This window comes from Hordeum vulgare, chromosome 2H (assembly GCF_904849725.1).
Source record: "Hordeum vulgare subsp. vulgare chromosome 2H, MorexV3_pseudomolecules_assembly, whole genome shotgun sequence".
Taxonomy (NCBI): Eukaryota; Viridiplantae; Streptophyta; class Magnoliopsida; order Poales; family Poaceae; genus Hordeum; species Hordeum vulgare.
In genome coordinates, this window is record NC_058519.1 from 623,561,514 (window position 1) to 623,589,444 (window position 27,931).

At 44.3% G+C, this 27,931-nt stretch overlaps 1 protein-coding gene and 1 pseudogene across 1 annotated transcript; both read right to left on the reverse strand.

The window, feature by feature from the left end:
- Window positions 1–11,300: 11,300 nt before the first annotated feature.
- On the reverse strand, window positions 11,301–24,227 carry LOC123428810 (annotated as a pseudogene).
- Window positions 24,228–24,235: 8 nt separating this feature from the next.
- On the reverse strand, window positions 24,236–24,754 carry LOC123428811 (histone H3.2-like). The gene has a single exon (XM_045112948.1). It carries the CDS (start codon window positions 24,752–24,754, stop codon window positions 24,236–24,238), a length of 519 nt encoding a protein of 172 aa, XP_044968883.1.
- Between the last annotated feature and the right edge of the window lie 3,177 nt (window positions 24,755–27,931).

Consider the following 27,931-nt stretch of genomic DNA (forward strand, 5'->3'; position numbering starts at 1 on the left):
ACTAGCATCAACTACAAAGAGTAATCACCACTACTAGCAACCTTACAAGTACCAATCGGAGTCGCGAGACGAAGATTGGTTACAAGAGATGAACTAGGGATTGGAGAGGAGATGGTGCTGATGAATATGTTGATGAAGATGCCTCCCCTCCGATGAGAGGAGTGTTGGTGTTGACGATTTCCCCCTCCGGGAGGGAAGTTTCCCCGGCAGGATCGTCCTGTCGTAGCTCTAGATTGGATCTGCTCAAGTTCCGCCTCGTGGCGGCGGCGAAACCACGAAAAAGCTCCCGATTAATTTTTTCTGGACCAAAACCCTTCATATATCAAAAGAGGGGGCTAGTGGGCCGTCAGGCAGCCCACAAGCTTGCCCTCCGCCACCAGGGGGTGGCGGTGGCAGGGCTTGTGGAGCCCTGGTGGCCCCCCTCCGGTACTTCTTTCGCCCAGTATTTTTTTATAATCTCAAAAAAATCCACGTAATTTTTCAGGGCATTTGGAGATGTGCAGAATAGTGGACTAAGATTTGCTCCTTTTCCAGTCCAGAATTCCAGCTGCCTGAATTCTCCCTCTTCAAATAAACCTTGCAAAATAAGAGAGAAAAGGCATAAATATGGTACCACAAAGTAATATAACAACCCATAAGGCAATAAATATCAACATGAAAGCATGATGCAAAATGGACGTATCAACTCCCCCAAGCTTAGACCTCGCTTGTCCTTAAGCGAAAACCAAGTTCCATAAACATGTCCACATGTTGAGGGAAGAAGGTGTCGATAAAACATAATACGGACATGAGGGCATCATGATCACACATAGGACAGCAATACATCATAAAGATTCTTATGGGAAAGTAACAATTCCTTCACAAAGCAAAGCATGAAGCAAAAAACCTTACCGAGAAGTAACCAACAACAGTCCATAGTCATTGAAGAAATTGCAATTTATCACAACATCACAAAGAGTCAAATAAGAGCTGGTAAGGCAAACCCACATACTCAATCATCTCTTTTGTTTTCCACAATTTTTACAACTCACGTGGTACTCATGGTGTCAAAGTTTCAGCTGGACACAGAGGAAGATAGGGGCTTATAGTTTTGCCTCCCGACGATCTACCTCAAGGGTAAAGTCAACAATAATAAAGCATGAGTACTCAACTCCAAGTTGATATATGAATATAGATCTTTCCCAAGCATGTGACGGTAGCCAAGACAAAGGCAAAAATAGGGAATTGGTGAAGATCACCATGACTCTTACAAGGGCAAAAAGTAAAGGTACAAGATAGGCCCTTCGCAGAGGGAAGCAGAGGTTGTCATGCGCTTTTGAGGTTTGAATGCGTGTCCTCTTAGTGCGGAGGAATGTCACTTTATATTGCCTCCTGTGATAAAGAACTTTATTATGCAGTCTGTCGCTTTATTATCTTCCTCATCACAGGTTTGTACAAAGCTTATTTTCCACACACTAATCGATCATACATATTATAGAGCAATTTTTATTGCTTGCACCGATGACAACTTACTTGAAGGATCTTATTCAATCCATAGGTAGGCATGGTGGACTCTCATGGCAAAACTGGGTTGAAGGTTTATGGATGCACAAGTAGTATCTCTACTTGGTGCGGGAGTTTTGGCTAATATGAGGTGGAAGCAATCGTCACATGCTAAGGGATCTCTAATCATATAACATTGTTTGGAACCAAGCAAACACAATTTATTATGTTGTCTTCCTTGTCCAACATCTACTCCTAAGCATGTAATAGTTTGGTGAGTGCTCACAATTGTAAAAAGTGTCTAAGATGATATATTTATATGTGAACCTCTCTTTCCTTATTACTTCTTATTAGTTGCAACAATGACTGAGGTATGTGTTGATTTATTCTCAACAAGTTTCAATCATCATACGTGTCATAAGTGAAGTTATCACTTTCCATAAGATCGTCTCATGATCTTTCAATGCTATCGTTCTTTTCATACTTTTGATCATGGCACATAGCAAAGCCCTTGACTAAGATACTCTTTATTATATAGCTCGTAAGCTCGAATACATCGGGGGAGAGACAAAAGCAAAAGACTCAAACTAAACACTAAAGACTTATTCCTCTAAGAGAAGAAATAAAAACTGAAAAGGAAAGAACTAAAACAAAGGTAAAAGGAAAAGATATAAAAGTGATATGATACCAGGGCAACTCCCCCAAGCTTGGCAGAAGCCAAGGGGATTGCCCATACCAATGCTTAGTTGTCTTCCTTTGGTGGTGATGGTGGTGGAGTTGTTGAAGCAGTCTTGAGCTTGTCTAATTTCCACTTGAGCAAAAAGTTTTGCTCCCTTAAATCGTCATTTTCCTCCTCAAGCTTCAGCACTCTATGGCAAAGCTCCTGCTTACTCTCCTGCAAGAAACGAGACGGGATAAATATGATCTTAGGCTTCCTACTGGAGTTGGGGAGGCTTGACTTCTTGAACTCCACATGGGTGTTTGCAGGTTGAGGTAGAGGAGCCTCCTCTTCATCAGAACTCGTTTGTTCCTTCCCCTTGGGCTCATAGTCCTCTTCCTCATCAGTGGTCCAGCCATATGGTTCCAAGTCCCCATAGACCTTGGGGTTAGCAAGTTAGTCAGCCACATAGCTCTCCCCCTCTGAATCATGAGAAGACATCCTGACCTAGATCTGCGGCAGAAAGAAGCTCGAAACGAAAACAGAGGAAAACTGCGCGATACGGAGATCAAAACCTTTGGGCGAGTATATATTGATTTTTTCTGGACCAGAAGGAGTGCTCCGCAAGAAAACGGAGTCAGGAAGGCACACGAGGGGCCCACAAGCTTGCCCTCCGTCACCAGGGGGTAGGGGCGGTGGCAGGGCTTGTGGCCGCCTCGTGCACTCTCCGGACTGCTTTTTATTTTTCTAATTTTCCAAAAATTCCAAAACAGAGGAAGTTTCCTATTGGAAAAGCATCGGAGTCCATTTTCTTACCGAAACAGATACATTTTCGTTTTCAGGGTCTGAATCAGGCTGATAAACATCCCTTATGTACTCCTCTGGAGTTATGACATTGATGATATTGGTCTCATCATTTATGGGAGTACCAGAGATGTAATGCTTGATTCTTTGCCCATTTACCACTCTAGGAAAATTTCCTTCCGTGTTATTGATTTTGATGGCACCAGAACGATATACTTCCTCGATAACATAGGGACCTTCCCATTTAGAGAGAAGCTTGCCTGCAAAGAATCTCAAACGAGAATTGTATAGCAAGACATAATCACCTACATTGAACTCTCATTTCTGTATTCATTTTTTGTGCCATCTCTTAACCTTTTCCTTGAACAACTTGGCATTCTCATATGCTTGGGCCCTCCATTCATCTAACGAGCTGATATCAAACAACCGCTTCTCACCGGCAAGTTTGAAATCAAAGTTGAGCTCTTTGATTGCCCAATAAGCTTTGTGTTCCAGCTCAAGAGGTAAATGACATGCCTTACCGTAAACCATTTTATACGGTGACATGCCCATGGGATTCTTATAAGCAGTCCTATAAGCCCATAGTGCATCGTCAAGTTTGCTAGACCAATTCTTTCGATATCTATTGACGGTCTTTTGTAGGATCAACTTGATCTCCCTATTACTCAACTCCACTTGACCACTAGACTGAGGATGATAAGGAGATGCAACTCTATGGTTGACATCATACTTAGCTAGCATCTTGCGGAAAACACCATGAATGAAGTGTGAACCGCCATGAGTCATCAAGTATCTAGGGACTCCAAATCTTGGGAATATGACTTCTTTAAGCATCTTAATAGAGGTGTGGTGATCAGCATTTTTAGTGGGGATAGCCTCTATCCACTTAGTCACGTAATCCACGGCAAGTAAGATGTGAGTGTGCCCATTGGAACTCGGAAAGGGCCCCATATAATCAAAGCCCCAGACATCAAATGGTTCAATGACAAGTGAATAGTTCATAGGCATTTCCTGACGCTTACTGATATATTCCCTATTCTTTGGCATTCGTCACAAGACAAGACAAACTTACGGGCATCCTTGAAGAGAGTGGGCCAATAGAAACCTGATTGCAATACCTTATGAGCAGTTCTATCTCCAGCATGGTGTCCTCCGTAGGCTTCGGAATGACACTTCTGCAAGATCTGTCCCTGTTCATGTTCAAGCACACAACGTCTAATAACACCATCTACTCCTTCCTTATAAAGGTGAGGATCATCCCAAAAGTAGTGTCTCAAATCAAAGAAGAATTTCTTCTTTTGCTGATAGGTGAAACTGGGTGGTATGTATTTGGCTACGATGTAATTTGCATAATCGGCATACCACGGTGCACTATGTGAAGTGCGGATGACATTTAATTGCTCATCAGGAAAGCTGTCATCAATAGGTAGTGGGTCATCAAGGACATTCTCTAGCCTAGACAAGTTATCTGCTACAGGGTTATCAGCACCCTTTCGGTCAACGACGTGCAAATCAAATTCCTGTAGCAGGAGAACCCATCTGATCAGCCTAGACTTAGCGTCCTTCTTCTCCATAAGGTACTTCATAGCAGCATGATCAGAGTGAATAGTGACTTTGGAGTCAACTATATAAGATCTGAACTTTTCACATGCAAACACGACTGCTAAAAACTCCTTTTCCATAGTGGCATAGTTTCTTTGGGCACTGTCTAGAGTTTTACTAGCGTAGTGAATAACATTCAACTTCTTGTCAACTCTTTGTCCTAGAACAACACCAACAGCATAATCACTAGCATCACACATGATTTCAAAGGGCAAGTTCCAGTCAGGTGGTTGAACAATAGGTGCGGTTATCAAAGCCTTCTTAAGTATTTCGAAAGCTTCCTCACAATCCTCATCAAAAACAAAAGGAACATCCTTCTGCAAGAGGTTGGTAAGAGGCCTAGAAATCTTAGAGAAGTCTCTATTGAACCTTCTATAGAAACCAGCATGACCTAGGAAACTTCGTATACCTCTGATATCTGTGGGGCAAGGCATTTTCTCAATTGCATCAACCTTAGCCTTATCAACTTCAATGCCTCTCTCAGAAATTTTGTGCCCTAAGACGACACCTTCGTTAACCATAAAGTGGCACTTCTCCCAATTCAAGACGAGGTTGGTATCTTCGCATCTCTGTGAGACTCGATCAAGGTTGCTGAGGCAATCATCAAAGGAAGACCCGTAAACGGAGAAGTCATCCATGAAAACCTCGGCAATCTTTTCACAAAAGTCAGAGAATATAGCCATCATACATATTTGAAAGGTGGCAGGTGCATTGCATAAGACAAAAGGCATACGTCTATAGGCAAAGGTACCGAAGGGGTAGGTGAAAGTGGTCTTCTCCTGATCAGATTGTGCAACAGGTATTTGCGAGAAACCTGAATAACCGTCTAGAAAGCAGAAGTGTGTGTGTTTTGATAACCTTTCTAGCATTTGGTCGATAAACGACAAAGGATAATGATCTTTCCTGGTTGCCTTGTTCAATTTCCAGAAGTCTATCACCATCCTATAGCCGGTAATAATCCTTTGTGGGATTAGTTCATCCTTATCATTAGGAACGACGGTGATACCTCCCTTCTTAGGTACGCAATGTACTGGACTTACCCAATCACTATGAGCAACAGGATAAATGATTCCTGCTTCTAGAAGCTTTAATATTTCTTTTCTAACGACCTCTTTCATCTTAGGATTTAATCTCCTTTGATGATCAGTAACTGGTTTAAAGTCAGGATCGGTTTCAATCTTGTGCTGACATAGAGTGGGACTAATACCCTTAAGATCATCAAGAGTATATCCAATAGCAGCACGGTGCTTCCTCAGAGTTCTTAGTAACTTCTTCTCTTCGTGCTCTGAGAGGAGGGCACTAATAATGACAGGATATATCTCCTTCTCATCAAGATAGGCATACTTAAGAGTATCAGGCAACTTTTAAGCTCGAACACAAGATCACCCTTTGGTGGGGGAGGATCCCCAAGCAGATCAACAGGCAGATTATTCTTGAGAATAGGATATTGTTCTAAGACAATTTTATCTATATCATCTCTCTCCTCCATATGCATATCATTTTCATGCTCAAGCAGATATTACTCTAAAGGATCCGTAGGAGGTACGGCAATAGAGGCAAGAGCAATGATTTCATCCCTACAAGACGACTCTCTTTCATGGGGTTGTCTTCCAAACTTGGAGAAGTTAAATTCATGAGACACACCCTCGAAACTAACAGTGATAGTCTGCTTAATGCAATCAATGTGAGCATTGACAGTGTTGAGAAAGGGTCTACCAAATATGATGGGACAAAAGCTATCTTGTGCAGTACCAAGGACGAGGAAATCAGTTGGATACTTCATCTTACCACACAGGACTTCTACTTCTCTCACAATTCCCAGAGGGAAGATAGTGTCTCTATTACCTAGCGTAATAGTGATATCAATGGGTTCTAACTCAGCAGGTGTAATCTCATCTTTGATTTCATCATATAGAGAACGGGGTATTTCACTAACACTAGCTCCCATATCACATAAACCATGGTAACAATGATCTCCTATCTTGACAGAAACAACGGGCAAGCCAACTACAGGTCCGTATTTGTCCTTCGTGTGAGGTTTAGCAATTCTAGCGGAGTCCTCACAGAATTTGATAACATGATCGTCTACGTCTTCGGCTAAGAGATCTTTGATAATGGCAACACTAGGTTCAACTCTAGTCTCCTCAGGGGGTGCAAGTGGTCTAGTGTAACCCCTATGTATCACAGTTGGAGCTTTAGAATAATCCTTTATCCTAGCAGGGTATGGTGGTTTCTCAGTGGAAGCACAAGGAGCAACAGGATCACTAAAAGCAATGACTTTCTCCTCAACTAGATTGGTTTTGGCTATGTTGCTTTCTACAGGAGGATGATATTTAAACCATTTCTCTTTGGGAAGATCAACATGAGCAGCAAAAGATTCACATAGAGAAGCTGCTATCTCAGAGTCAAGTCCATACTTAGCGCTAAAATCTCTAGAAGTGTTTGTCTCAACAAAAGATTTAACGCAATCAAACTGGAAATTCATACCTGACTCCTTTCCTTCCTCCAGCTCCCAATCTTCAAAGTTGCGTTTGATTCTCTCTAATAAATTCCACTTGTGATCAATACCCTTCTTCATAAAAGAACCGGTACAAGAAGTGTCAAGCATGGTACGATCTTCATGAGAAAGCCGAGCATAAAAGTTTTGAGTGATGATTTCTCTCGAGATCTCATGATTGGGGCATGAATATAGCATTGATTTAAGCCTCCCCCAAGCTTGAGCTATGCTTTCCCTGTCACGAGGCCAAAAGTTATCCGATCACGATGTACTAAATGCATAGGATAGAACTTTTGATGAAATTCCAATTTCAACCGATTGTAGCCCCATGATCCAGTATCATCACATAGCCTATACCATGTCAATGCCTTATCCTTCAAAGATAAAGGAAAGACTTTCTTATTTACCTCATCCTCGGGCAAACCTGCAAGCTTAAATAAATCACAAACTTCATCTACATAGATTAGATGCAAGTTTGGATGTGAAGATCCATCTCCTATAAAAGGATTAGCCAGCAATTTCTCAAGCATACCCGAAGGAATTTCATAAAAGATATTTTCAGTAGGTACCTCAGGTTGAGGAACAACTCCTCGTGCTTCAGTTCGTGGTGAAGATACCCCGAACAAACTCCTCAAAGGAACAGTTTCCATAGTGACAAGTGACAATAAATTTCAGCACAGTATAAAAATGTTTCCTTACCAATTTCCACTTACGAGAGGCGCTTCACTCCCCGGCAACGGCGCTAGAAAAGAGTCTTGATGACCCACAAGTATAGGAGATCAATCGTAGTCCTTTCAATAAGTAAGAGTGTCGAACCCAATGAGGAGCAGAAGGCTCTGATAAACGGATTTCAGCAAGGTAATAACTGCAAGCACTGAAAGTAGCGGTAACAAGTGATTGTGTAGCGAGGTGAAACGTAGCAAGCAAAAAGTAACAAGTAACAAGTAGTAGCAACGGTGCAGCAAGTGGACCAATCCCTTTTGTAGCAAGGGACAAGCCTGAACAAAGTCTTATAGGAGGGAAAACGCTCCCGAGGACACACGGGAATTTCTGTCATGCTAGTTTCATCATGTTCATATGATTCACGTTCGTTACTTTGATAGTTTGATATGTGGGTGGACCGGCGCTTGGGTACTGCCTTTACTTGGACAAGCATCCCACTTATGATTAACCTCTCTCGCAAGCATCCGCAACTACAAAAGAAGAATTAAGACAAAGTCTAACCATAGCATTAAACTAGTGGATCCAAATCAGCCCCTTACGAAGCAACGCATAGACTGGGGTTTAAGCTTCTGTCACTCCAGCAACCCATCATCTACTTACTACTCCCCAATGCCTTCCTCTAGGCCCAAATATGGTGAAGTGTTATGTAGTCGACGTTCGCATAACACCACTAGAGGAAAAGACAACATACAACATATCAAAATACCGAACGAATATCAAATTCACATGACTATTATCAGCATGACTTATCCCATGTCCTCAGGAACAAAAGTACCTACTCACAAAGCATAATCATAATCATGATCAGAGGTGTAATTAATAGCATCAAGGATCTGAACATAAACCCTTCCAATAAATAATCCAACTAGCATCAACTACAAAGAGTAATCAACACTACTAGCAACCTTACAAGTACCAATCGGAGTCGCGAGACGAAGATTGGTTACAAGAGATTAACTAGGGATTGGAGAGGAGATGGTGCGGATGAAGATTCCTCCCCTCCGATGAGAGGAGTGTTGGTGATGACGATTTCCCCCTCAGGGAGGGAAGTTTCCCCGGCAGGATCGTCCTGCCGTAGCTCTAGATTGGATCTGCTCATGTTCCGCCTTGTGGCGGCGGCGAAACCACGAAAAAGCTCCCGATTAATTTTTTCTGGACCAAAACCCTTCATATATCAAAAGAGGGGGCTAGTGGGCCGTCAGGCAGCCCACAAGCTTGCCCTCCGCCACCAGGGGGTGGCAGTGGCAGGGCTTGTGGAGCCCTGGTGGCCCCCCCTCTGGTACTTCTTTCGTCTAGTATTTTTTTATAATCCCCAAAAAATCCACGTAAATTTTCAGGGCATTTGGAGATGTGCAGAATAGTGGACTAAGATTTGCTCCTTTTCCAGTCCAGAATTCCAGCTGCCTGAATTCTACCTCTTCAAATAAACCTTGCAAAATAAGAGAGAAAAGGCATAAATATGGTACCACAAAGTAATATAACAGCCCATAAGGAAATAAATATCAACATGAAAGCATGATGCAAAATGGACGTACGGCTGCAGGGTCGAGAGCGCCGTCGTAAAAGGAGAGCAAGCGCGTCGGTGCTAGTTGCGGATGTCAAGTAATGCATGTGTGACGGCTGGAAAGGTACAACAGCGACGACGGTGGTGGAGGGTGCGGATGCAAAGCAAAAGGTAGAAGGGTGGAGTGGAAGAAAATGGGACCAAAGGGTGGATTTAGTGGAGATGGGGGTGTCGGAGACCAATGTGACTGTTGTACGGACTCTCGCACGACCCTCCCACTTTATCTCTACTTTGCGGGAGAAAGTACGCCCGTACCGTCGAGCGGACCGATACAGGACCATGTTGGATGGCAATACACGGCTGAACCGCGCGGTCCCGACGTATGCAGGCGGTTATAGGGTCGACATTGGAGATGCCATTAGCTCCTCATCTTCCTCCCACTGTCATCGCAGATTGCAGGCGCCCCATGCAGAAGGGAAGCTCCTTGCGACTGTCCTCTCCCGCTTGCTGACGACGGTTGAAACGAACTCCTGCATCATTCGTTGCAAGAACGGCAAGGCGCTCCGGCTCGGCATCAAGCAATTGAAGCGCAAAGCGGTGGTGAAAGATGCCCAGTTGGCGAAGCGACAGAACCGCGTTGTGCGGTGGGTGAAAAACTTCCTCGACTCCTTGTCTTGATGACTCTGATGACCCATCTCCTCCTCCCCATCCACCCCCACATCATGTCGTTCAGCGGATGGACGGCTTCCTCGATTCCTCGTCTTGATGACTTTGGTGACCACTCACCACCCCCCCCCCACCCCGACGCCGCTACACGAAAGATTAGAGATGCTTCATTGACCGGAAGGACAAAGATTCAGCGAGGAAGTGGTGAATTCTAACGCCCTCTCCGTCTCTATTAATCTATTTAGTTGGAATAGTTTAAATCTTTGTCCGTTTGCCCACGATGAACCGTATATTTTGGTTTTGGATGAACTATAATATTTGTGCCCGTATAAAGTTTCATTTGTTCCTTTGTTAAATATATAATCATGTGCGTAATTTATTTCACATTACATGGTTAGCATGGATTAGTTAGCCGCCCGTGCGTTGCAACGGGGACATACAAATTCCGATCGATCAACACCGATCATGGGTAAACTGTATCTTTAGATAGATTCCACATGCATAGCAGGTGATATTTATTATTTTATATAAAAACACAATACATACCCATTGGTTTCTTTGTTTATCGCATGCGCTCAAATGCTAGTTAACGCCTAATCTCAAGATGACAACTTTCATGCTTTTTTAAAATTCTTAACTCATGGTAGTATTTTTCTAGAAAACAGCGTCTCTCAAGAAGGAATAAATGATTCATAAATTTATGTGCAAAAACATAGTCCTCGTAAAACATCATCAAATCATATTTGATTATCATTATAAGACTATCCTACCTCCAAACAAGGTTATCTGAAGATAATCATTCTCCCTTCTTAAAAAGAATAATCACCTTCAATTTAAAGATGAGTGCTTGCATAAAATTGTAGTTGGAGAGTAACTTCACTTTTAACAAATTTTAATATTTTATTTTTCAAATGATTCACTTGTTCCAAAAGGCCTCTTCCCACATGTATCAGACTAACAATTTACTTTTCTAATAATTCACTTGTTCCAAGAATTGACTGTCTCAAGTTCAGCATGACTAAAAGAGATGACAAGTATAGATGATTTTTTTACATTAGCATATGTGTCTTATGTGATGATGGAGTAGTGACTCCTTGAACAGAATGTTAACAAATTAAGAGGGATACAACCTACATATTCACTTGCGGAAATATGAACCTGAATTTTGTTCACAGGTTATTTAAAAACATCTATTATGATTTTGCAAAATAGTACATATAATATCATATGGACTAAAGGATTGTGAATTATACAAACATCACAAGTAGATGGCAGCCCAATTGAAACAACATCACATGTTTATGACAGAATAAAAGAAAGAGCATAAATGGCAAATTATTGATGACATCACAAAAACTTACTTGTCAATTGTAAAGGCTTGTGACCTTCTTGGCTTGCCTAACCCGCTCAGATCTACGGTTCACCAAACTACCATCACTTGTTACCTCATCATTGTTTCCAACTTGGCTTGGTAAATCCTTCTCAAGTTGCATTGCCGGATCTCCTCCATCAGACTGACTTGCACCATCATCATGGCTATCATCGTCATCATCGATTTCCAGCTCCTCATTCTCTTCATCATCATCCTCACTATCATTGTAGTCGTTCTCTTCTTCCTCTACCCTCTTCCTTTTCCTGCCATTGTCCATCCTTCCAAGATGAGATACTTTCCTACTTGAGTTAAGCAAACGTATTTGCTCAAACACGGCACTCGCAGCATCAACTCCATCCAAGATTACGTGCTCATCATTCTCATTCAGCCATTCCATCATAGGATTTGTTGCATCAAACATGGTTGTATCCATCATCATTGCACATGCATAAACTTCCTTCTGCATATCATTCTCTCTCACTGGGTCTTGATCTTCTTCAGCACGTACCTTCAAGGTGTGAAAACAAAATTAGTCAATGACAATGATGTAACTACTACCTAGTAAAGATGTACCTACTACCTAGTAAATAGCAGCCTCTATTTTAAAGAGTGCCTAGTAAACAACAGCATATGGGTGAATCATGGCATATGGCAAACCCATTTCCTACCTTCAAGTTGTAGCGCACATATACAAGCTTATGCAGCTTGCCATATAGAAGACGGTTTCTTTGCTTCGTATGGACCAACGCAAAAGCACTCCAATTCCTCTCACAACCACTTGACGAAACGCATTGTGATACGATCCTCAAAGCACACTTCTGCAGATTAGGAACTTCCCCTCCAAATTGGAACCACCACTCAGCTGCCAAGTCAAAACAGAATTAACATAGTCAGATGAACGGAGTTACAAAACTGAAGTAATGGAAAATATTACAAGTGCAATATTGTAACTTGGTGACATTTTCTCTATAGAAGAACGTGCTAACCTTTGGCCAAACCTTCCACGACATTCCCTATAAGTGCTGACTTCATCAATGGCTAAAACAGCGGTCTCAGGGTCTGCTATCTTCTCAATGGCATCTGTTAGTGCAGAAGCATAGTCCGTAATGTTGCTCATGCTGATCTGATAATGTGTGTACGGATCAAGGACAGCCGCTACATAGGAGAAGGAAGACCAAAATAAGTTAAAACCATGAAAAGAGAGCAACATAATACAAATTTAGTTAGTTTTGTAACTACCTGCAACCAATTGTTGGAGAACGTCGCATGGGAAACAAAAATTTTCCTACGCGCACGAAGATCTATCATGGTGATGTCCATCTACGAGAGGGGAAGAGTGATCTACGTACCCTTGTAGATCGCACAGCAGAAGCGTTAGAGAACGCGGTTGATGTAGTGGAACGTCCTCACGTCCCTCGATCCGCTCCGCGAACAATCCCGCGATCAGTCCCACGATCTAGTACCGAACGGACGGCACCTCCGCGTTCAGCACACGTACAGCTCGACGATGATCTCGGCCTTCTTGATCCAGCAAGAGAGACGGAGAGGTAGAAGAGTTCTCCGGCAGCGTGACGGCGCTCCGGAGGTTGGTGATGACCTTGTCTCAGCAGGGCTCCGCCCGAGCTCCGCAGAAACGCGATCTAGAGGAAAAACCGTGGAGGTATGTGGTCGGGCTGCCGTGGAAAAGTCGTCTCAAATCAGCCCTAAAACCTCCGTATATATAGGTGGGAGGGAGGGGACCTTGCCTTGGGGCTCAAGGAGCCCCAAGGGGGTCGGCCGAGTCCAAGGGGGAGGACTCTCCCCCCATACCGAGTTGGACTAGGTTTGGTGGGAGGGAGTCCCCCTTCCTTCCCACCTCCTCCTTTTTTTTCTTTCTCTCTTGATTTTCTTCTCCTTGGCGCATAGGGTACTTTTGGGCTGTCCCACCAGCCCACTAAGGGCTGGTGTGTCCCCCCCAAGGCCTATGGGCTTCCCCGGGGTGGGTTGCCCCCCCCCCCCCCGGTGAACTCCCGGAACCCATTCGTCATTCCCGGTACATTCCCGGTAACTCCGAAAACCTTCCGGTAATCAAATGAGGTCATCCTATATATCAATCTTCGTTTCCGGACCATTCCGGAAACCCTCGTGACGTCCATGATCTCATCCGGGACTTCGAACAACCTTCGGTAACCAACCATATAACTCAAATACGCATAAAACAACGTCGAACCTTAAGTGTGCAGACCCTGCGGGTTCGAGAACTATGTAGACATGACCCGAGAGACTCCTCGGTCAATATCCAATAGCGGGACCTGGATGCCCATATTGGATCCTACATATTCTACGAAGATCTTATCGTTTGAACCTCGGTGCCAAGGATTCATATAATCCCGTATGTTATTCCCTTTGTCCTTCGGTATGTTACTTGCCCGAGATTCGATCGTCAGTATCCGCATACCTATTTCAATCTCGTTTACCGGCAAGAGTCTTTACTCGTTCCGTAATACAAGATCCGGCAACTTACACTAAGTTACATTGCTTGCAAGGCTTGTGTGTGATGTTGTATTGCCGAGTGGGCCCCGAGATACCTCTCCGTCACACGGAGTGACAAATCCCAGTCTTGATCCATACTAACTCAACTAACACCTTCGGAGATACCTGTAGAGCATATTTATAGTCACCCAGTTACGTTGCGACGTTTGATACACACAAAGTATTCCTCCGGTGTCAGTGAGTTATATGATCTCATGGTCATAGGAATAAATACTTGACACGCAGAAAACAGTAGCAACAAAATGACACGATCAACATGCTACGTCTATTAGTTTGGGTCTAGTCCATCACATGATTCTCCTAATGATGTGATCCCGTTATCAAGTGACAACACTTGCCTCTGGCCAGGAAACCTTGACCATCTTTGATCAACGAGCTAGTCAACTAGAGCCTTACTAGGGACAGTGTTTTGTCTATGTATCCACACAAGTATTGTGTTTCCAATCAATACAATTATAGCATGGATAATAAACGATTATCATGAACTAAGAAATATAATAATAACTAATTTATTATTGCCTCTAGGGCATATTTCCAACAGTCTCCCACTTGCACTAGAGTCAATAATCTAGTTCACATCACCATGTGATTCCAACGAATCCAACACCCATATAGTTCTGGGGTCTGATCACGTCTTGCTCGTGAGAGAGGTTTTAGTCAACGGTTCTGAAACTTTTAGATCCGTGCGTTCTTTACAAATCTTTATGTCATCTTATAGATGCTGCTACTACGTGCTATTCGGAAATGCTCCAAATATCTACTCTACTATACGAATCCGTTTCACTACTCATAGTTATTCGGATTAGTGTCAAAGCTTGCATCAACGTAACCCTTTACGACGAACTCTTTAACCACCTCCATAATCGAGAAAAATTCCTTAGTCCATTAGTTACTAAGGATAAATTTTGACCGCTGCTAGTGATTCAATCATGGATCACTCTCTGTACCTCTCAACAGACTTTGAGTCAAGGCACACATCAAGTGTGGTACACAGCATGGCATACATTAGATTCTACGGCTAAGGCATAGAAGACGACCTTCGTCTATTCTCTTTATTCTGCCGTGGTCGGGTTTTGAGTCTTACTCAAATTCACACCTCACAACGCAACCAAGTACCCCTTCTTTGCTGATCTATTTTGAACTCCTTCAAAAACTTGTCAAGGCATGCATCTTGTTGAAACTTCCATTAAGCGCTTTCGATCTATCTCCATAGATCTTTGATACTCAACGTTCAAGTAGCTCAATCCAGGTATTCCTTTGAAAACTCCTTTCAAACAACCTTGTATGCTTTACAGAAATTCTACATTACTTCTGATCCACAATATGTCAACCACATATACTTATCAGAAATTCTATAGTGCTCCCACTCACTTCTTTGGAAATACAAGTTTCTCATAAACCTTGTACAAACCCAAAATCTTTGATCATCTCATCAAAGTGTATATTCCAACTCCGAGATGCTTGCACCAGTACATTGAAGGATCACTGGAGCTTGCATACTTGCTAGCATCCTTAGGATCGACAAAACCTTCTGGTTTGTATCACATACAATGTTTGCTCAAGGAAACCGTTGAGAAAACAATGTTTTGACATCCTACGTGCAATATTTCATAAATAATGCATCAACAACTAACATAATTCTAACAGACCTTTAGCATCGCTACGAGTGAGAAAGTCTCATCATAGTCAACTGTTTGATCTTGTCGAAAACATCTTTGCGACAAGTCGAGCTTTTCTTAATAGTGACTTATCACCATCATCGTCTGTCTTCTTTTAAAGATCCATTTTACTCAATAGTCCCATGACCATCAAGTAGTTCTACCAAAGTCTACACTTTGTTTTCACACATGGATCCTCTCTCGAATTTCATGGCTTCCAGCCATTTGTCGGAATCTGGGCCCACCATCGCTTTCTCCATAACTCGTAGGTTCACTGTTGCTCAACAACATGACCTCCAAGACAGGGTTACCGTACTACTCTGCAGCAGTACGCGACCTTGTCGACCTACGAGGTTTGTAGTAACTTGATTCGAAGCTCTATGATCACCATCATCAGCTTCCACTTCAATTGGTGTAGGCGCCACAGGAACAACTTCCTACGCCCTGCTACACACTGGTTGAAGTGATGGTTCAGTAACCTCATTAAGTTCTACTACTCTCCCACTCAATTCTTTCGAGAGAAACCTTTTCTCGAGAAAGGATCCGTTTCTAGAAACAAACACTTTGCTTTCGGATCTGAGATAGGAGATGTACCCAACTGTTTTGGATATCCTATGAAGATGCATTTATCCGCTTTGGGTTCGAGCTTATCAGACTGAAACTTTTTCGCATAAGTGTCGAAGCCCCAAACTTTCAAGAAACGACGGTTTAGATTTCTCTAAACCTCAGTCTATACTGTGTTATCTCAACGGAAATACGCGGTGCCCTATTTAAAGTGAGTGCGGTTGTCTCTAATGCATAACCCATAAACGATAGTGGTAATTCGATAAGAGACATCATAGAATGCACCATACCAAATAGTGCGTGGCTATGACGTTCAGACACATCATCACACTATGATGTTCCAGGTGGCATGAACTACGAAACAATTTCCACATTGTCTTAACTGCGTACCAAAACTCGTAACTCAGATATTTATTTCCATCATCATATCGTAGACAGTTTATCCTCTTGTTACGACGAACTTCACTCTGAAACGGAATTGAACTTTTTCAACATTTCAGACTTGTGATTCATTAAGTAAATACTCTTGTATCTACTCAAATCGTCAGTGAAGTAAGAACATAATGATATCCACTACGTGCCTCAGCACCCATTGGACTGCATACATCAAAATGTATCACTTCCAACAAGTTACTATCTTATTTCATCTCAATGAAAACAAGGCCTTGCTCATGTGGTATGATTTGCATGTCACTAGTGATTCGAAATCAGGTGAGTACAAAGATCCATCAGCATGGAGCCTCTTCATGCAATTTATACTAACATGACTCAAGCGGCAGTGCCACAAGTAAGTGGTACTATCATCATTAACTCGTATCTTTTGGCACCAATCTCATGAACATGTGTAACACTACGATCGAGATTCAATAAACCATTGAAGGTGAATATTCAAGAAAATAGAGTAACCATTATTCTCCTTAAATGAATAATCGTATTTGCAATAAACACGATCCAATCATGTTCATGCTTAACGCAAGCACCAAATAACAATTATTTAGGTTTAACACCAATCCCGATGGTAGAGGGAGCGTGCGACTTTTGATCATATCAACCTTGGAAACACTTCCAACACGTATCGTCACCTCGCCTTTAGCTAGTCTCCGTTTATGGCGTAGCTTTCATTTCGTGTTACTAATTCACTTAGCAACCGAACCGGTATCCAATACCCTCATGCTACTAGGAGTACTAGTAAAGTACAAATCAACATCATGTATATCAAATACACTTCTTTCGACTTTTGCCAGCCTTCTTATCTACCAAGTATCTAGAGTTGCTCCGCCTCAGTGACTGTTCCCCTCATTACAGAAGCACTTAGTCTCAGGTTTGGGTTTAATCTTGGGTCTCTTCATTAGTGCAGCAACTGTTTTGCCGTTTCACGAAGTATTCCTTCTAGCCCTTGCCTTTCTTGAAACTCAGTGGTTTTACAAACCATCAACTATTGACGCTCCTTCTTGATTTCTACTTTCGCAGTGTCAAACATCGCGAATCGCTCAAGGATCATTGTATCTATCCTTGATATGTTATAGTTCATCACGAAGCTCTCACAGCTTGGTGGCAGTGACTTTGGAGAACCATCACTATCTCATCTGGAAGATTAACTCCCACTTGATTCAAGTGATTGTCGTACTCAGACAATATGAGCACACGCTCAACGATTGAGCTTTTATCCTTTACTTTGTGGACAAAGAATCTTGTCGGAGGTCTCGTACCTCTTAACAAGGGCACAAGCATGAAATCACAATTTCATCTCTTTAGAACATCACTTATGTTCCGTGACGTTTTACAACGTTTTCGGCGCCTTGCTTCTAAGCCATTAAGTATTATGCACTGAACTATCGTGTAGTCATCAGAAACGTGTATGTCGGATGTTCATAGCATCCACAGACGACGCTCGAGGTGCAGCACACCGAGTGGTGCAATAAGGACATAAGCCTTCTGCGTAGCAATGAGGACAATCCTCGGTTTTACAGACTCAGTCTGCAAAGTTTGCTACTATCAATTTTCAACTAAATTTTCTCTAGGAACATATAAAAAACAGTAGAGCTATAGCGCAAGCTACATCGTAATTCGTAAAGACCATTAGACTATGTTCATGACAATTAGTTCAATTAATCATATTACTTAAGAACTCCCACTCAAAAAGTACATCTCTCTAGTCATTTGAGTGGTACATGATCCAAATCCACTATCTCAAGTCCGATCATCACGTGAGTCGAGAATAGTTTCACTGGTAAGCATCTCTATGCTAATCATATCAACTATACGATTCATGCTCGACCTTTCGGTCTCATGTGTTCCGAGGCCATGTCTGCACATGCTAGGCTCGTCAAGCTTAACCCGAGTGTTCCGCATGCGCAACTGTTTTGCACCCGTTGTATGTGAACGTTGAGTCTATCACACCCGATCATCACGTGGTGTCTCGAAACGACGAACTGTAGCAATGGTGCACAGTCGGGGAGAACACAATTTCATCTTGAAATTTTAGTGAGAGATCACCTCATAATGCTACCGTCGTTCTAAGCAAAATAAGGTGCATAAAAGGATTAACATCACATGCAATTCATAAGTGACATGATATGGCCATCATCACGTGCTTCTTGATCTCCATCACCAAAGCACCGGCACGATCTTCTTGTCACCGGCGTCACACCATGATCTCCATCATCATGATCTCCATCAACGTGTCGCCATCGGGGTTGTCGTGCTACTCATGCTATTACTACTAAAGCTACGTCCTAGCAAATTAGTAAACGCATCTGCAAGCACAAACGTTAGTTATAAAGACAACCCTATGGCTCCTGCCGGTTGCCGTACCATCGACGTGCAAGTCGATATTATCTATTACAACATGATCATCTCATACATCCAATATATCACATCACATCGTTGGCCATATCACATCACAAGCATACCCTGCAAAAACAAGTTAGACGTCCTCTAATTTTGTTGTTGCATGTTTTACGTGGTGACCATGGGTATCTAGTAGGATCGCATCTTACTTACGCAAACACCACAACGGAGATATATGAGTTGCTATTTAACCTCATCCAAGGACCTCCTCGGTCAATTCCGATTCAACTAAAGTTGGAGAAACTGACACCCGCCAGTCATCTTTGAGCAAGGGAGTTACTCGTAGCGATGAAACAAGTCTCTCGTAAGCGTACGAGTAATGTCGGTCCGAGCCGCTTCGATCCAACAATACCGTGGAATCAAGAAAAGACTAAGAAGGGCAGCAAAACGCACATCACCACCCACAAAAACTTTTGTGTTCTACTCGAGAAGACATCTACGCATGAACCTAGCTCATGATGCCACTGTTGGAGAACGTCGCATGGGAAACAAAAATTTTCCTACGCGCACGAAGACCTATCATGGTGATGTTCATCTACGAGAGGGGATGAGTGATCTACGTACCCTTGTAGATCGCACAGCAGAAGCGTTAGAGAACGCGGTTGATGTAGTGGAACGTCCTCACGTCCCTCGATCCGCCCCGCGAACAATCTCGCGATCAGTCCCACGATCTAGTACCGAACGGACGGCACCTCCGCGTTCAGCACACGTACAGCTCGACGATGATCTCGGCCTTCTTGATCCAGCAAGAGAGACGGAGAGGTAGAAGAGTTCTCCGGCAGCGTGACGGCGCTCCGGAGGTTGGTGATGACCTTGTCTCAGCAGGGCTCCGCCCGAGCTCCGCAGAAACGCGATCTAGAGGAAAAACCGTGGAGGTATGTGGTCGGGCTGCCGTGGAAAAGTCGTCTCAAATCAGCCCTAAAACCTCCGTATATATAGGTGGGAGGGAGGGGACCTTGCCTTGGGGCTCAAGGAGCCCCAAGGGGGTCGGCCGAGTCCAAGGGGGAGGACTCTCCCCCCAAACCGAGTTGGACTAGGTTTGGTGGGAGGGAGTCCCCCTTCCTTCCCACCTCCTCCTTTTTTTTTCTTTCTCTCTTGATTTTCTTCTCCTTGGCGCATAGGGTACTTGTGGGCTGTCCCACCAGCCCACTAAGGGCTGGTGTGTCTCCCCCAAGGCCTATGGGCTTCCCCGGGGTGGGTTGCCCCCCCCGGTGAACTCCCGGAACCCATTCGTCATTCCCGGTACATTCCCGGTAACTCCGAAAACCTTCCGGTAATCAAATGAGGTCATCCTATATATCAATCTTCGTTTCCGGACCATTCCGGAAACCCTCGTGACGTCCGTGATCTCATCCGGGACTCCGAACAACATTCGGTAACCAACCATATAACTCAAATACGCATAAAACAACGTCGAACCTTAAGTGTGTAGACCCTGCGGGTTCGAGAACTATGTAGACATGACCCGAGAGACTCCTCGGTCAATATCCAATAGCGGGACCTGGATGCCCATATTGGATCCTACATATTCTACGAAGATCTTATCGTTTGAACCTCAGTGCCAAGGATTCATATAATCCCGTATGTTATTCCCTTTGTCCTTCGGTATGTTACTTGCCCGAGATTCGATCGTCAGTATCCGCATACCTATTTCAATCTCGTTTACCGGCAAGTCTCTTTACTCGTTCCGTAATACAAGATCCCGCAACTTACACTAAGTTACATTGCTTGCAAGGCTTGTGTGTGATGTTGTATTACCGAGTGGGCCCCGAGATACCTCTCCGTCACACGGAGTGACAAATCCCAGTCTTGATCCATACTAACTCAACTAACACCTTCGGAGATACCTGTAGAGCATCTTTATAGTCACCCAGTTACGTTGCGACGTTTGATACACACAAAGTATTCCTCCGGTGTCAGTGAGTTATATGATCTCATGGTCATAGGAATAAATACTTGACACGCAGAAAACAGTAGCAACAAAATGACACGATCAACATGCTACGTCTATTAGTTTGGGTCTAGTCCATCACATGATTCTCCTAATGATGTGATCCCGTTATCAAGTGACAACACTTGCCTATGGCCAGGAAACCTTGACCATCTTTGATCAACGAGCTAGTCAACTAGAGGCTTACTAGGGACAGTGTTTTGTCTATGTATCCACACAAGTATTGTGTTTCCAATCAATACAATTATAGCATGGATAATAAACGATTATCATGAACTAAGAAATATAATAATAACTAATTTATTATTGCCTCTAGGGCATATTTCCAACACCAATAGTGTGCCTTCTTGCATAGCATCGATCCTCTTGGAACCTTGCTCATGACTCTATGAAACATCTGTGACCCACCACCAAGATGACTTTCCAACTTTTGTATGGCTGTCATCATACTCTTCTTGAATCCAGATAGGGTGCATCTCTTTTGTGTATCAGCATATCTAAGGGCTTTGTAGAGTGGCTCTAGCATAGCAAGAACCCACTCTAAAGCTGCCCACCACATACTACTAGGTAGCAACTCTTCAGCAAACACATAATCAGCAGTATTGTTCCAAATACTTCCCTTCCAATCACCAGACACCATCCATTTCCTAAACTCATCTTCGTACAACGAAAACTCTCCAGGAACATGAACACCGTTCCAAACCGGGTCGCATTCGGTTTTATGAGTTCACCACCAATGTTCTTTTTCATGCTATCATGTAGGTTATTGTGATTATAGAAAAATCTACAGATCAGTTTAGCACTTTTAACTATCACGTCAACCTCACGAAACTTAGCAACATCCTTAAGCATGAGGTTAACAGTGTGAGTAGTACATGGCGCCAAACAATATGACTAAACTCTGGTTGTTCTACCAGAGTTTTACATGCTTTCTTGTAATTTGACCCATTAACGGTTACAATTTGAACAACATTCTCAGATCCTATCTCTTCTACAACAACCTTTTTGATCTCTCTATAGATAAAATCTGCCAATTAAATAGAAATAGCAGATATAGCAATGAATAAACAGAAATAATTAGCATAATATACAGAAACATTAGAAAACTAACCTGCAGTCTAAGTTTGACCTGAAGCATCGATAGATTTATGAAAGAACATCCATGCATTGCAATACACCATGAAATTGATGAGACACATACCGGTAGGCTCTGTCCATCAGTCACACATCACAATTACACCATAGTTCCTCCAATCTTGCTTGAAAATGTTCAGCCACTGTTTAGCTTCTTCATAATTTTTGTCCAAATATATCCCATCAATCTGCTTAGCAGTTGGAACAGGAGCCGGTCCAAGGTTTTGAGTTATCTTGACTGCCGCTCGAAAATAGGGACAATTTGCTTTCAGGCCATGAATGTCATTAGCATGAAAAAACTTTGCCCAAGCTTGCCCAAGAACATCTTCTGACTCAACATTCAAAGCAGTGCTGATCTTTGGCTGCATTGATACTTTGTTACTCAATAATTCCTTGTCAAAGTATGTTGTGATGCTTTGTTTCCCAAGAGACACATGAACACCACTCCCACTCCCACGCCTCCTCTCAACTGCACGAGAGACATTCTTGTCTCTTAGGGACTCCCGAAGCACGGTCTGAATCTGTTCATCATCATCTTCAATATTTATCACCCCTTCTCCATGGTACAGCCCTTCCATGATATCCCGTTCCAAGCGAAGTCTACGATTTTTCTTTTCCCTCTTCTTCCGCCTTGCATCATCCCGGGAGTCCCTCATTGCAGCACGCACATTTCTTGGAACATTGGGGCACTCCCTCACTTCACCAGGTATACCTCCAAGGTTCTACCTAAAGCGGGTTGCACCTCCTCCTCTACTGATTAGGGAGCAGTACCGACAATTAAATCCTCCACCAAACTTGGGGCCATGGTTCCAGATATAATAGATGTCATTGCTTACAAGCCCTATATATAAAAAATTGAAACAACATGTTAGCAATGCATCATAGTATATAGCTACAACAGAATAAACAATATTTCTACTCTAAATGCGTCATAATACGAAATAAATAATGAGTAAGCAATAAAAAACAATGAACAAGGACAGTAACAAGAATTATCGCAATTTTTACAACAGAATAAAAAACATTTCATTTTTAAATGCATCATAACATCAAGTGAAAACAATAAGGAAGAAAAAACATATTGGCATATTTTTCTCTAAATGCATAACAACATCAAGTAAAAAGATAACAAGACATAACAAACAGAATTAGCATAATTTTAACTATAAACAGAATTAACACATTTTTTATTTAAATGTTTCAGAATATCAGTAAAAGAGAATAAGGCATAAAACAAAATTAACCATGAGTAAACAGATTTTTAAAAATCCTCTCTAAACGCATCATAATATTCATAGAAAAACAATTAAGAACAATTAATAAAATGTAGACCTTTCCAAGTTGTCTCCCTTCCATTGTTAGGGTTGCCATTACCCCTCCTTCTGGCTTCATCGATGCTCACCCTATTAAGATAGGGTGCACTTCCATCACCTACAGATTAAAGCATGACCTAAAGATCAACTTTATTTGCAAAATAATGGTAATCTATTTTAACAATGGCATGCAACCAAAGAGATAAAGATCAAATTTATGTGCATGTTAAACAACCTAGCTACAGATTTTGGCAAGATGAGTCATCATTCAGAAATGTTAAATCACAAGGCGTGCTGCATCCCATCTGCCCACAGCTCAATGGCATCACGCCTTGCACAAGTCCCCTAAACTACATGCTTAACCAAAGGAAATGTGCAGATACATGGTCATCAAGATTAAAAAACTAACAAATAGGCATGCATCTACAGGATTACATGGACAATACCTTGCTCAGCTTGCCGTCTAGAGTGTGCGTCCGACGCCGGGGCGCTGCCCGAGCCCGGCTGGATGCGCCGCATGTTGCTGCACCTGTCGAGCCGGTCGACGCCGGAGCCTGCACCTACAACCTGGTCGGCACGGCCACTCTCCATGGTGTTTTCGCCTGCACCTGCACCGCGCTGGGAAGAGGCACCTGCACCTGCACGGTTGCACCGCGCTGGGAAGAGGCGGATGGGAAGAGGCGGCGCTGCACCTGCACCACACCTCCGCCTCGCTCGCTCCACTCCCATTGCCTGTAGGTGGATGGGAAGAGGCGGGGCTGCACCTGCACCGCGCCTCCGCCTCGCTCGCTCCGCTCCCGTTGCCTGCAGCCGCCGTTCAGTGGGATGGAGAAGGGGATAATGAAATTTAGGGTTAGGAGAAGATGAGTTTGTGCTTTTATATCAATGGGAGGTATCTGTGGGCTGTACTTCACCATGGGCCGGGCTATATATTCAAAAATGGCCGGATTTTTTGGGCCGGGACACACAGATACCGGGCCAGAACGAGATGGACGAAATTCGTTGAGAAACCGGTTTTTTGGATGAAATCCAAAATTCTACTCTCGCCACGTATGCGGCGGGCGAGCTGGATGTCCTTGGGCATGATGGTGACGCGCTTGGCGTGGATGGCGCAGAGGTTGGTGTCCTCGAAGAGCCCAATGAGGTAGGCCTCGGTAGCCTTCTGGAGCACGGAGAAGGCGGAGCTCTGGAAGCGGAGGTCGGTCTTGAAGTCCTGCGCGATCTCACGCACCAGGCGCTGGAAGGGGAGCTTGTGGATGAGCAACTCCGTGCTCTTCTGGTACTTGCGGATCTCCCGGAGCGCGACGGTGCCGCGGCGGAAGCGATGTGGCTTCTTCACACCGCCGGTGGCCGGTGCGGACTTGCGGGCCGCCTTGGTCGCCAGCTGCTTCCGCGGCGCCTTGCCGCCGATGGACTTCCTCGTCGTCTTCTTCGTGCGCGCCATCGGGGCGGGAGGATTGGTTTGATGGGCGAGGGGAGAGGATTGCTTGGGAGGTTTGAGGACTGGAATGAGGAAGAAGGGAGGGATTCGGGGGTCCACTGTAGCGGCAGCTAGGGGTGTGGTTGGGCAACTTTGGGTTATTGTTGCGGGATTTGGAGGTGGGGCATATATGGCGACGAACCCTAGCGTGTGGTGGGTGGAGAAGTGCGCAGGGGTGGTTCCGAGTTCGGGAGATGGAGGTCTCTGCAGATGGTGACCGGCGGATCAGGGGGAGAAGGTGGAGTACGTGGTCGCGTGGGGGTTAGTTTTCCCGATTTTTGCTGAATGAACGTCGGATATTCACGATCCCATCAGCTATTTTTCTGCGAGCGACTCAGGGGGTCGAACAAGGCGGGGTAACGAACGACATGGGAAAGAAGAGGTTGATTGAACCGGTCGGTTTTTCCTCTGTCGTGTAGATTGTACTTGCCGCTGGTCGCTGGTTTTGGGAGGTTAATTGGAAAAAATCTATGAAATGGAGCGGGAGGACGTGTGTGTAAGGATGTATCGATCGGTAGGTTTAGGAGGTGGTCGAACCATCACGACAGACGGCAGATCTCCTTTAATAGTAGAGATTTAGAGGGATAGATATGAGGTACAGGACTATGGACGTGGACATTTAAGGATTTACCGCGGGGGAAGTGATCTACAAGTCTTGTTGTACATGCTCTAACAGTGAAAATAGAAACACCCAATATACAGCACAGAAAGCGACCGAAGATGCGGAACTTGAACAAAGACGCGTGCGATGGCATGCTGTGGCAGATGACATCTGCAGTAATTTCCTCTAAACCCTAAAACCCCTCTGGCGATTAGGGTTAGGTGGACCTGACGGCGCCCGTTGTTCTCATCGGCGGGGCGATCGACCTGACTAGCAATCGGAGATGGCCTCATCCTCCGCGGACAAGGATCGACAAAGGAGTGGTGCTCTCTCCCCGTGTTCGGCCCGAGCGATGATGGAGGAGGCACTAGGAAAGCTAGATATCTCGGAGGAGGAGGCAACGCCGCTGGTCATCGACGACTCTGAGGGGGGATCACAGCCGAAGTGGTTACTGGCGGGGAGGGTTATGTGTTGCAATCTTCTTCATATCCAAACGATCCAGAGTGCCCTTCGACCGGCTTGGGGAAACCATAGGGAACTGCTCTTTCGATCCCTGGGAGAAAATACGTTCGCAGCAGAATTTGAGTCAAAACGGGATCGTGATCGAGTGTGGGATGGTTCTCCGTGGCACATTAACAAGCATGCGGTGATCCTGCAGAATCTTGAAGAGCATATGCAGCCGTCGGAGTTGGTGTTTGAGAGCTTGCCAGTATGGGTTCGGGTCGTCAATCTACCTTACAACCTTCGAAACAACAAATGGGGGTTGGCGATCGCGCGACAAATTGATAAGACGGCTTCGATCGTACAGATCGATCTAGTAGGGGGCTTCCTCCGTGCTCGTGTGTCCATTGATGTAAGGAAACCTCTACCGAGATGGATTTTGATTGAATCAGCCAAGAGAAGAAGTACGGATAAGTACGAGATCGAGTATGAACATATCCCACACTTCTGTTTCTCGTGTGGTAGATTGGGTCATGCCGATCCTTTCTGCCCTTCTCCTGGAACTAGGGGTGAGAATGGCGATTTGCTGTTCAAGCCAAGTCTGCGGGCAGCGGAGGATCGAAGGCGGACGAGCTCTGGTGAACATCAACCTAAACCTAGTAATCAGAATAACACCAGCGAGTCAAGGGCTTCAAGCACCAACAGAAGGAAGGGGTGGAGGTTACTTCCCCGGTGAAAGCACCAGTCCAACAGAAACGTAAGGGAGTGCCCCAAGCTACACACACCTATAGGCCAGTGGTAAAGCCCTTGGTTGCTCTTACTGAGCACAGGGATGCTATGGTTTGTGGGACACATGAGATACCACAAATAATGCCTGCTAAGATTGGGCAAGAAAAGGGAACTATGGAGAACTTAGAAAGAGACATGAAGAAGAAGAGGCCTACGCCTCCCTCTTCGGAATCCTCGGCAGCGGTTGCTGGTCAGCCCTGCCCGGCCCAATGAGTTGCTTGAGCTGGAACTGCCAAGGGCTTGGGAACCCTGGGGCAGTTCGTGAGCTTCGCAATGTTGTGAAGCAAGAAGCGCCCCGTCTCCTGTTCGTGATGGAGACGAAAATCGCAGCGTTAAGAGTTGAGCGCTTGCAGAACCAACTTGGTTTTGCAGGATGTTTTGCAGTAAGCAGTTCGGGTCTTAGTGGAGGGATTGGTCTGTTCTGGAAAGCAGATTTTGACGTCGATCTAGTGACCTACAGTGCCGGCCACATTGATGTGAGGGTGCGGCGAAAGAGCAATGACAGCAGGGTTTGGCGTGTCACTGGTATCTATGGTGCTCCTTGTGTAGAGGATAGGCACATTAGCTGGAGTTTGCTGAGAACGTTGCATGCAGTCCAGCATGAGAGCTGGTTATGCATCGGCGACTTTAACGAAACATTGTATGCTTCAGAGCATTTCTCACGAGCGCAACGCTCTGGTAGACAGATGCGTGTGTTTCGCGAGGTGATGGATGATTGTGGGCTCCAAGATTTGGGGTGGTCCGGGACGGCATATACCTGGGATAACGCTCAAGCGGGTGATGCAAATGTTAAGGCAAGGTTGGATCGTGCTTTTGGTAACACAGCTTTGTTAAATCTTTTCACTTCTATCACAGTAAAGCATATCGGGGCTGTTGAGTCAGATCATTGTTTTGTGATGGTAAGAATAAAAGAAAATGCTGATCAGAGAACGGGAAGAGCTCGAACGTTCCGTTATGAGGATGTTTGGCAGACACATGCGGACTATGATCAGTTAGTTCTTGATTAATGGAGATGCAGACAGGGAGGGCAGAGGCTGCAGAATGTTACTAATGCATTATCAGCTCACCAACAGGATCTATCTTCATGGGGAGCCAAGGAATTTGGCTGTCTCTCGCGGAAGATTCGGAAGTTACGGGATCGTTTGAATCATCTCCGTTTGCGCTCTATGGGAAGGGGCCCGTCAGCGGAGGAGAAGGATCTCTCTGCGCAGCTCAAAACGATGTTGAAACAAGAGGATATCTGGACGCGGCAGAGGTCTCGGGTTTTATGGTTGCACGATGGTGACAAGTACACGGGATACTTCCAAGCC

Excerpts from the sequence above, each read along its gene's own strand:
- LOC123428811 (XM_045112948.1), bottom strand. The coding sequence starts at position 24,754 with ATGGCGCGCACGAAGAAGACGACGAGGAAGTCCATCGGCGGCAAGGCG.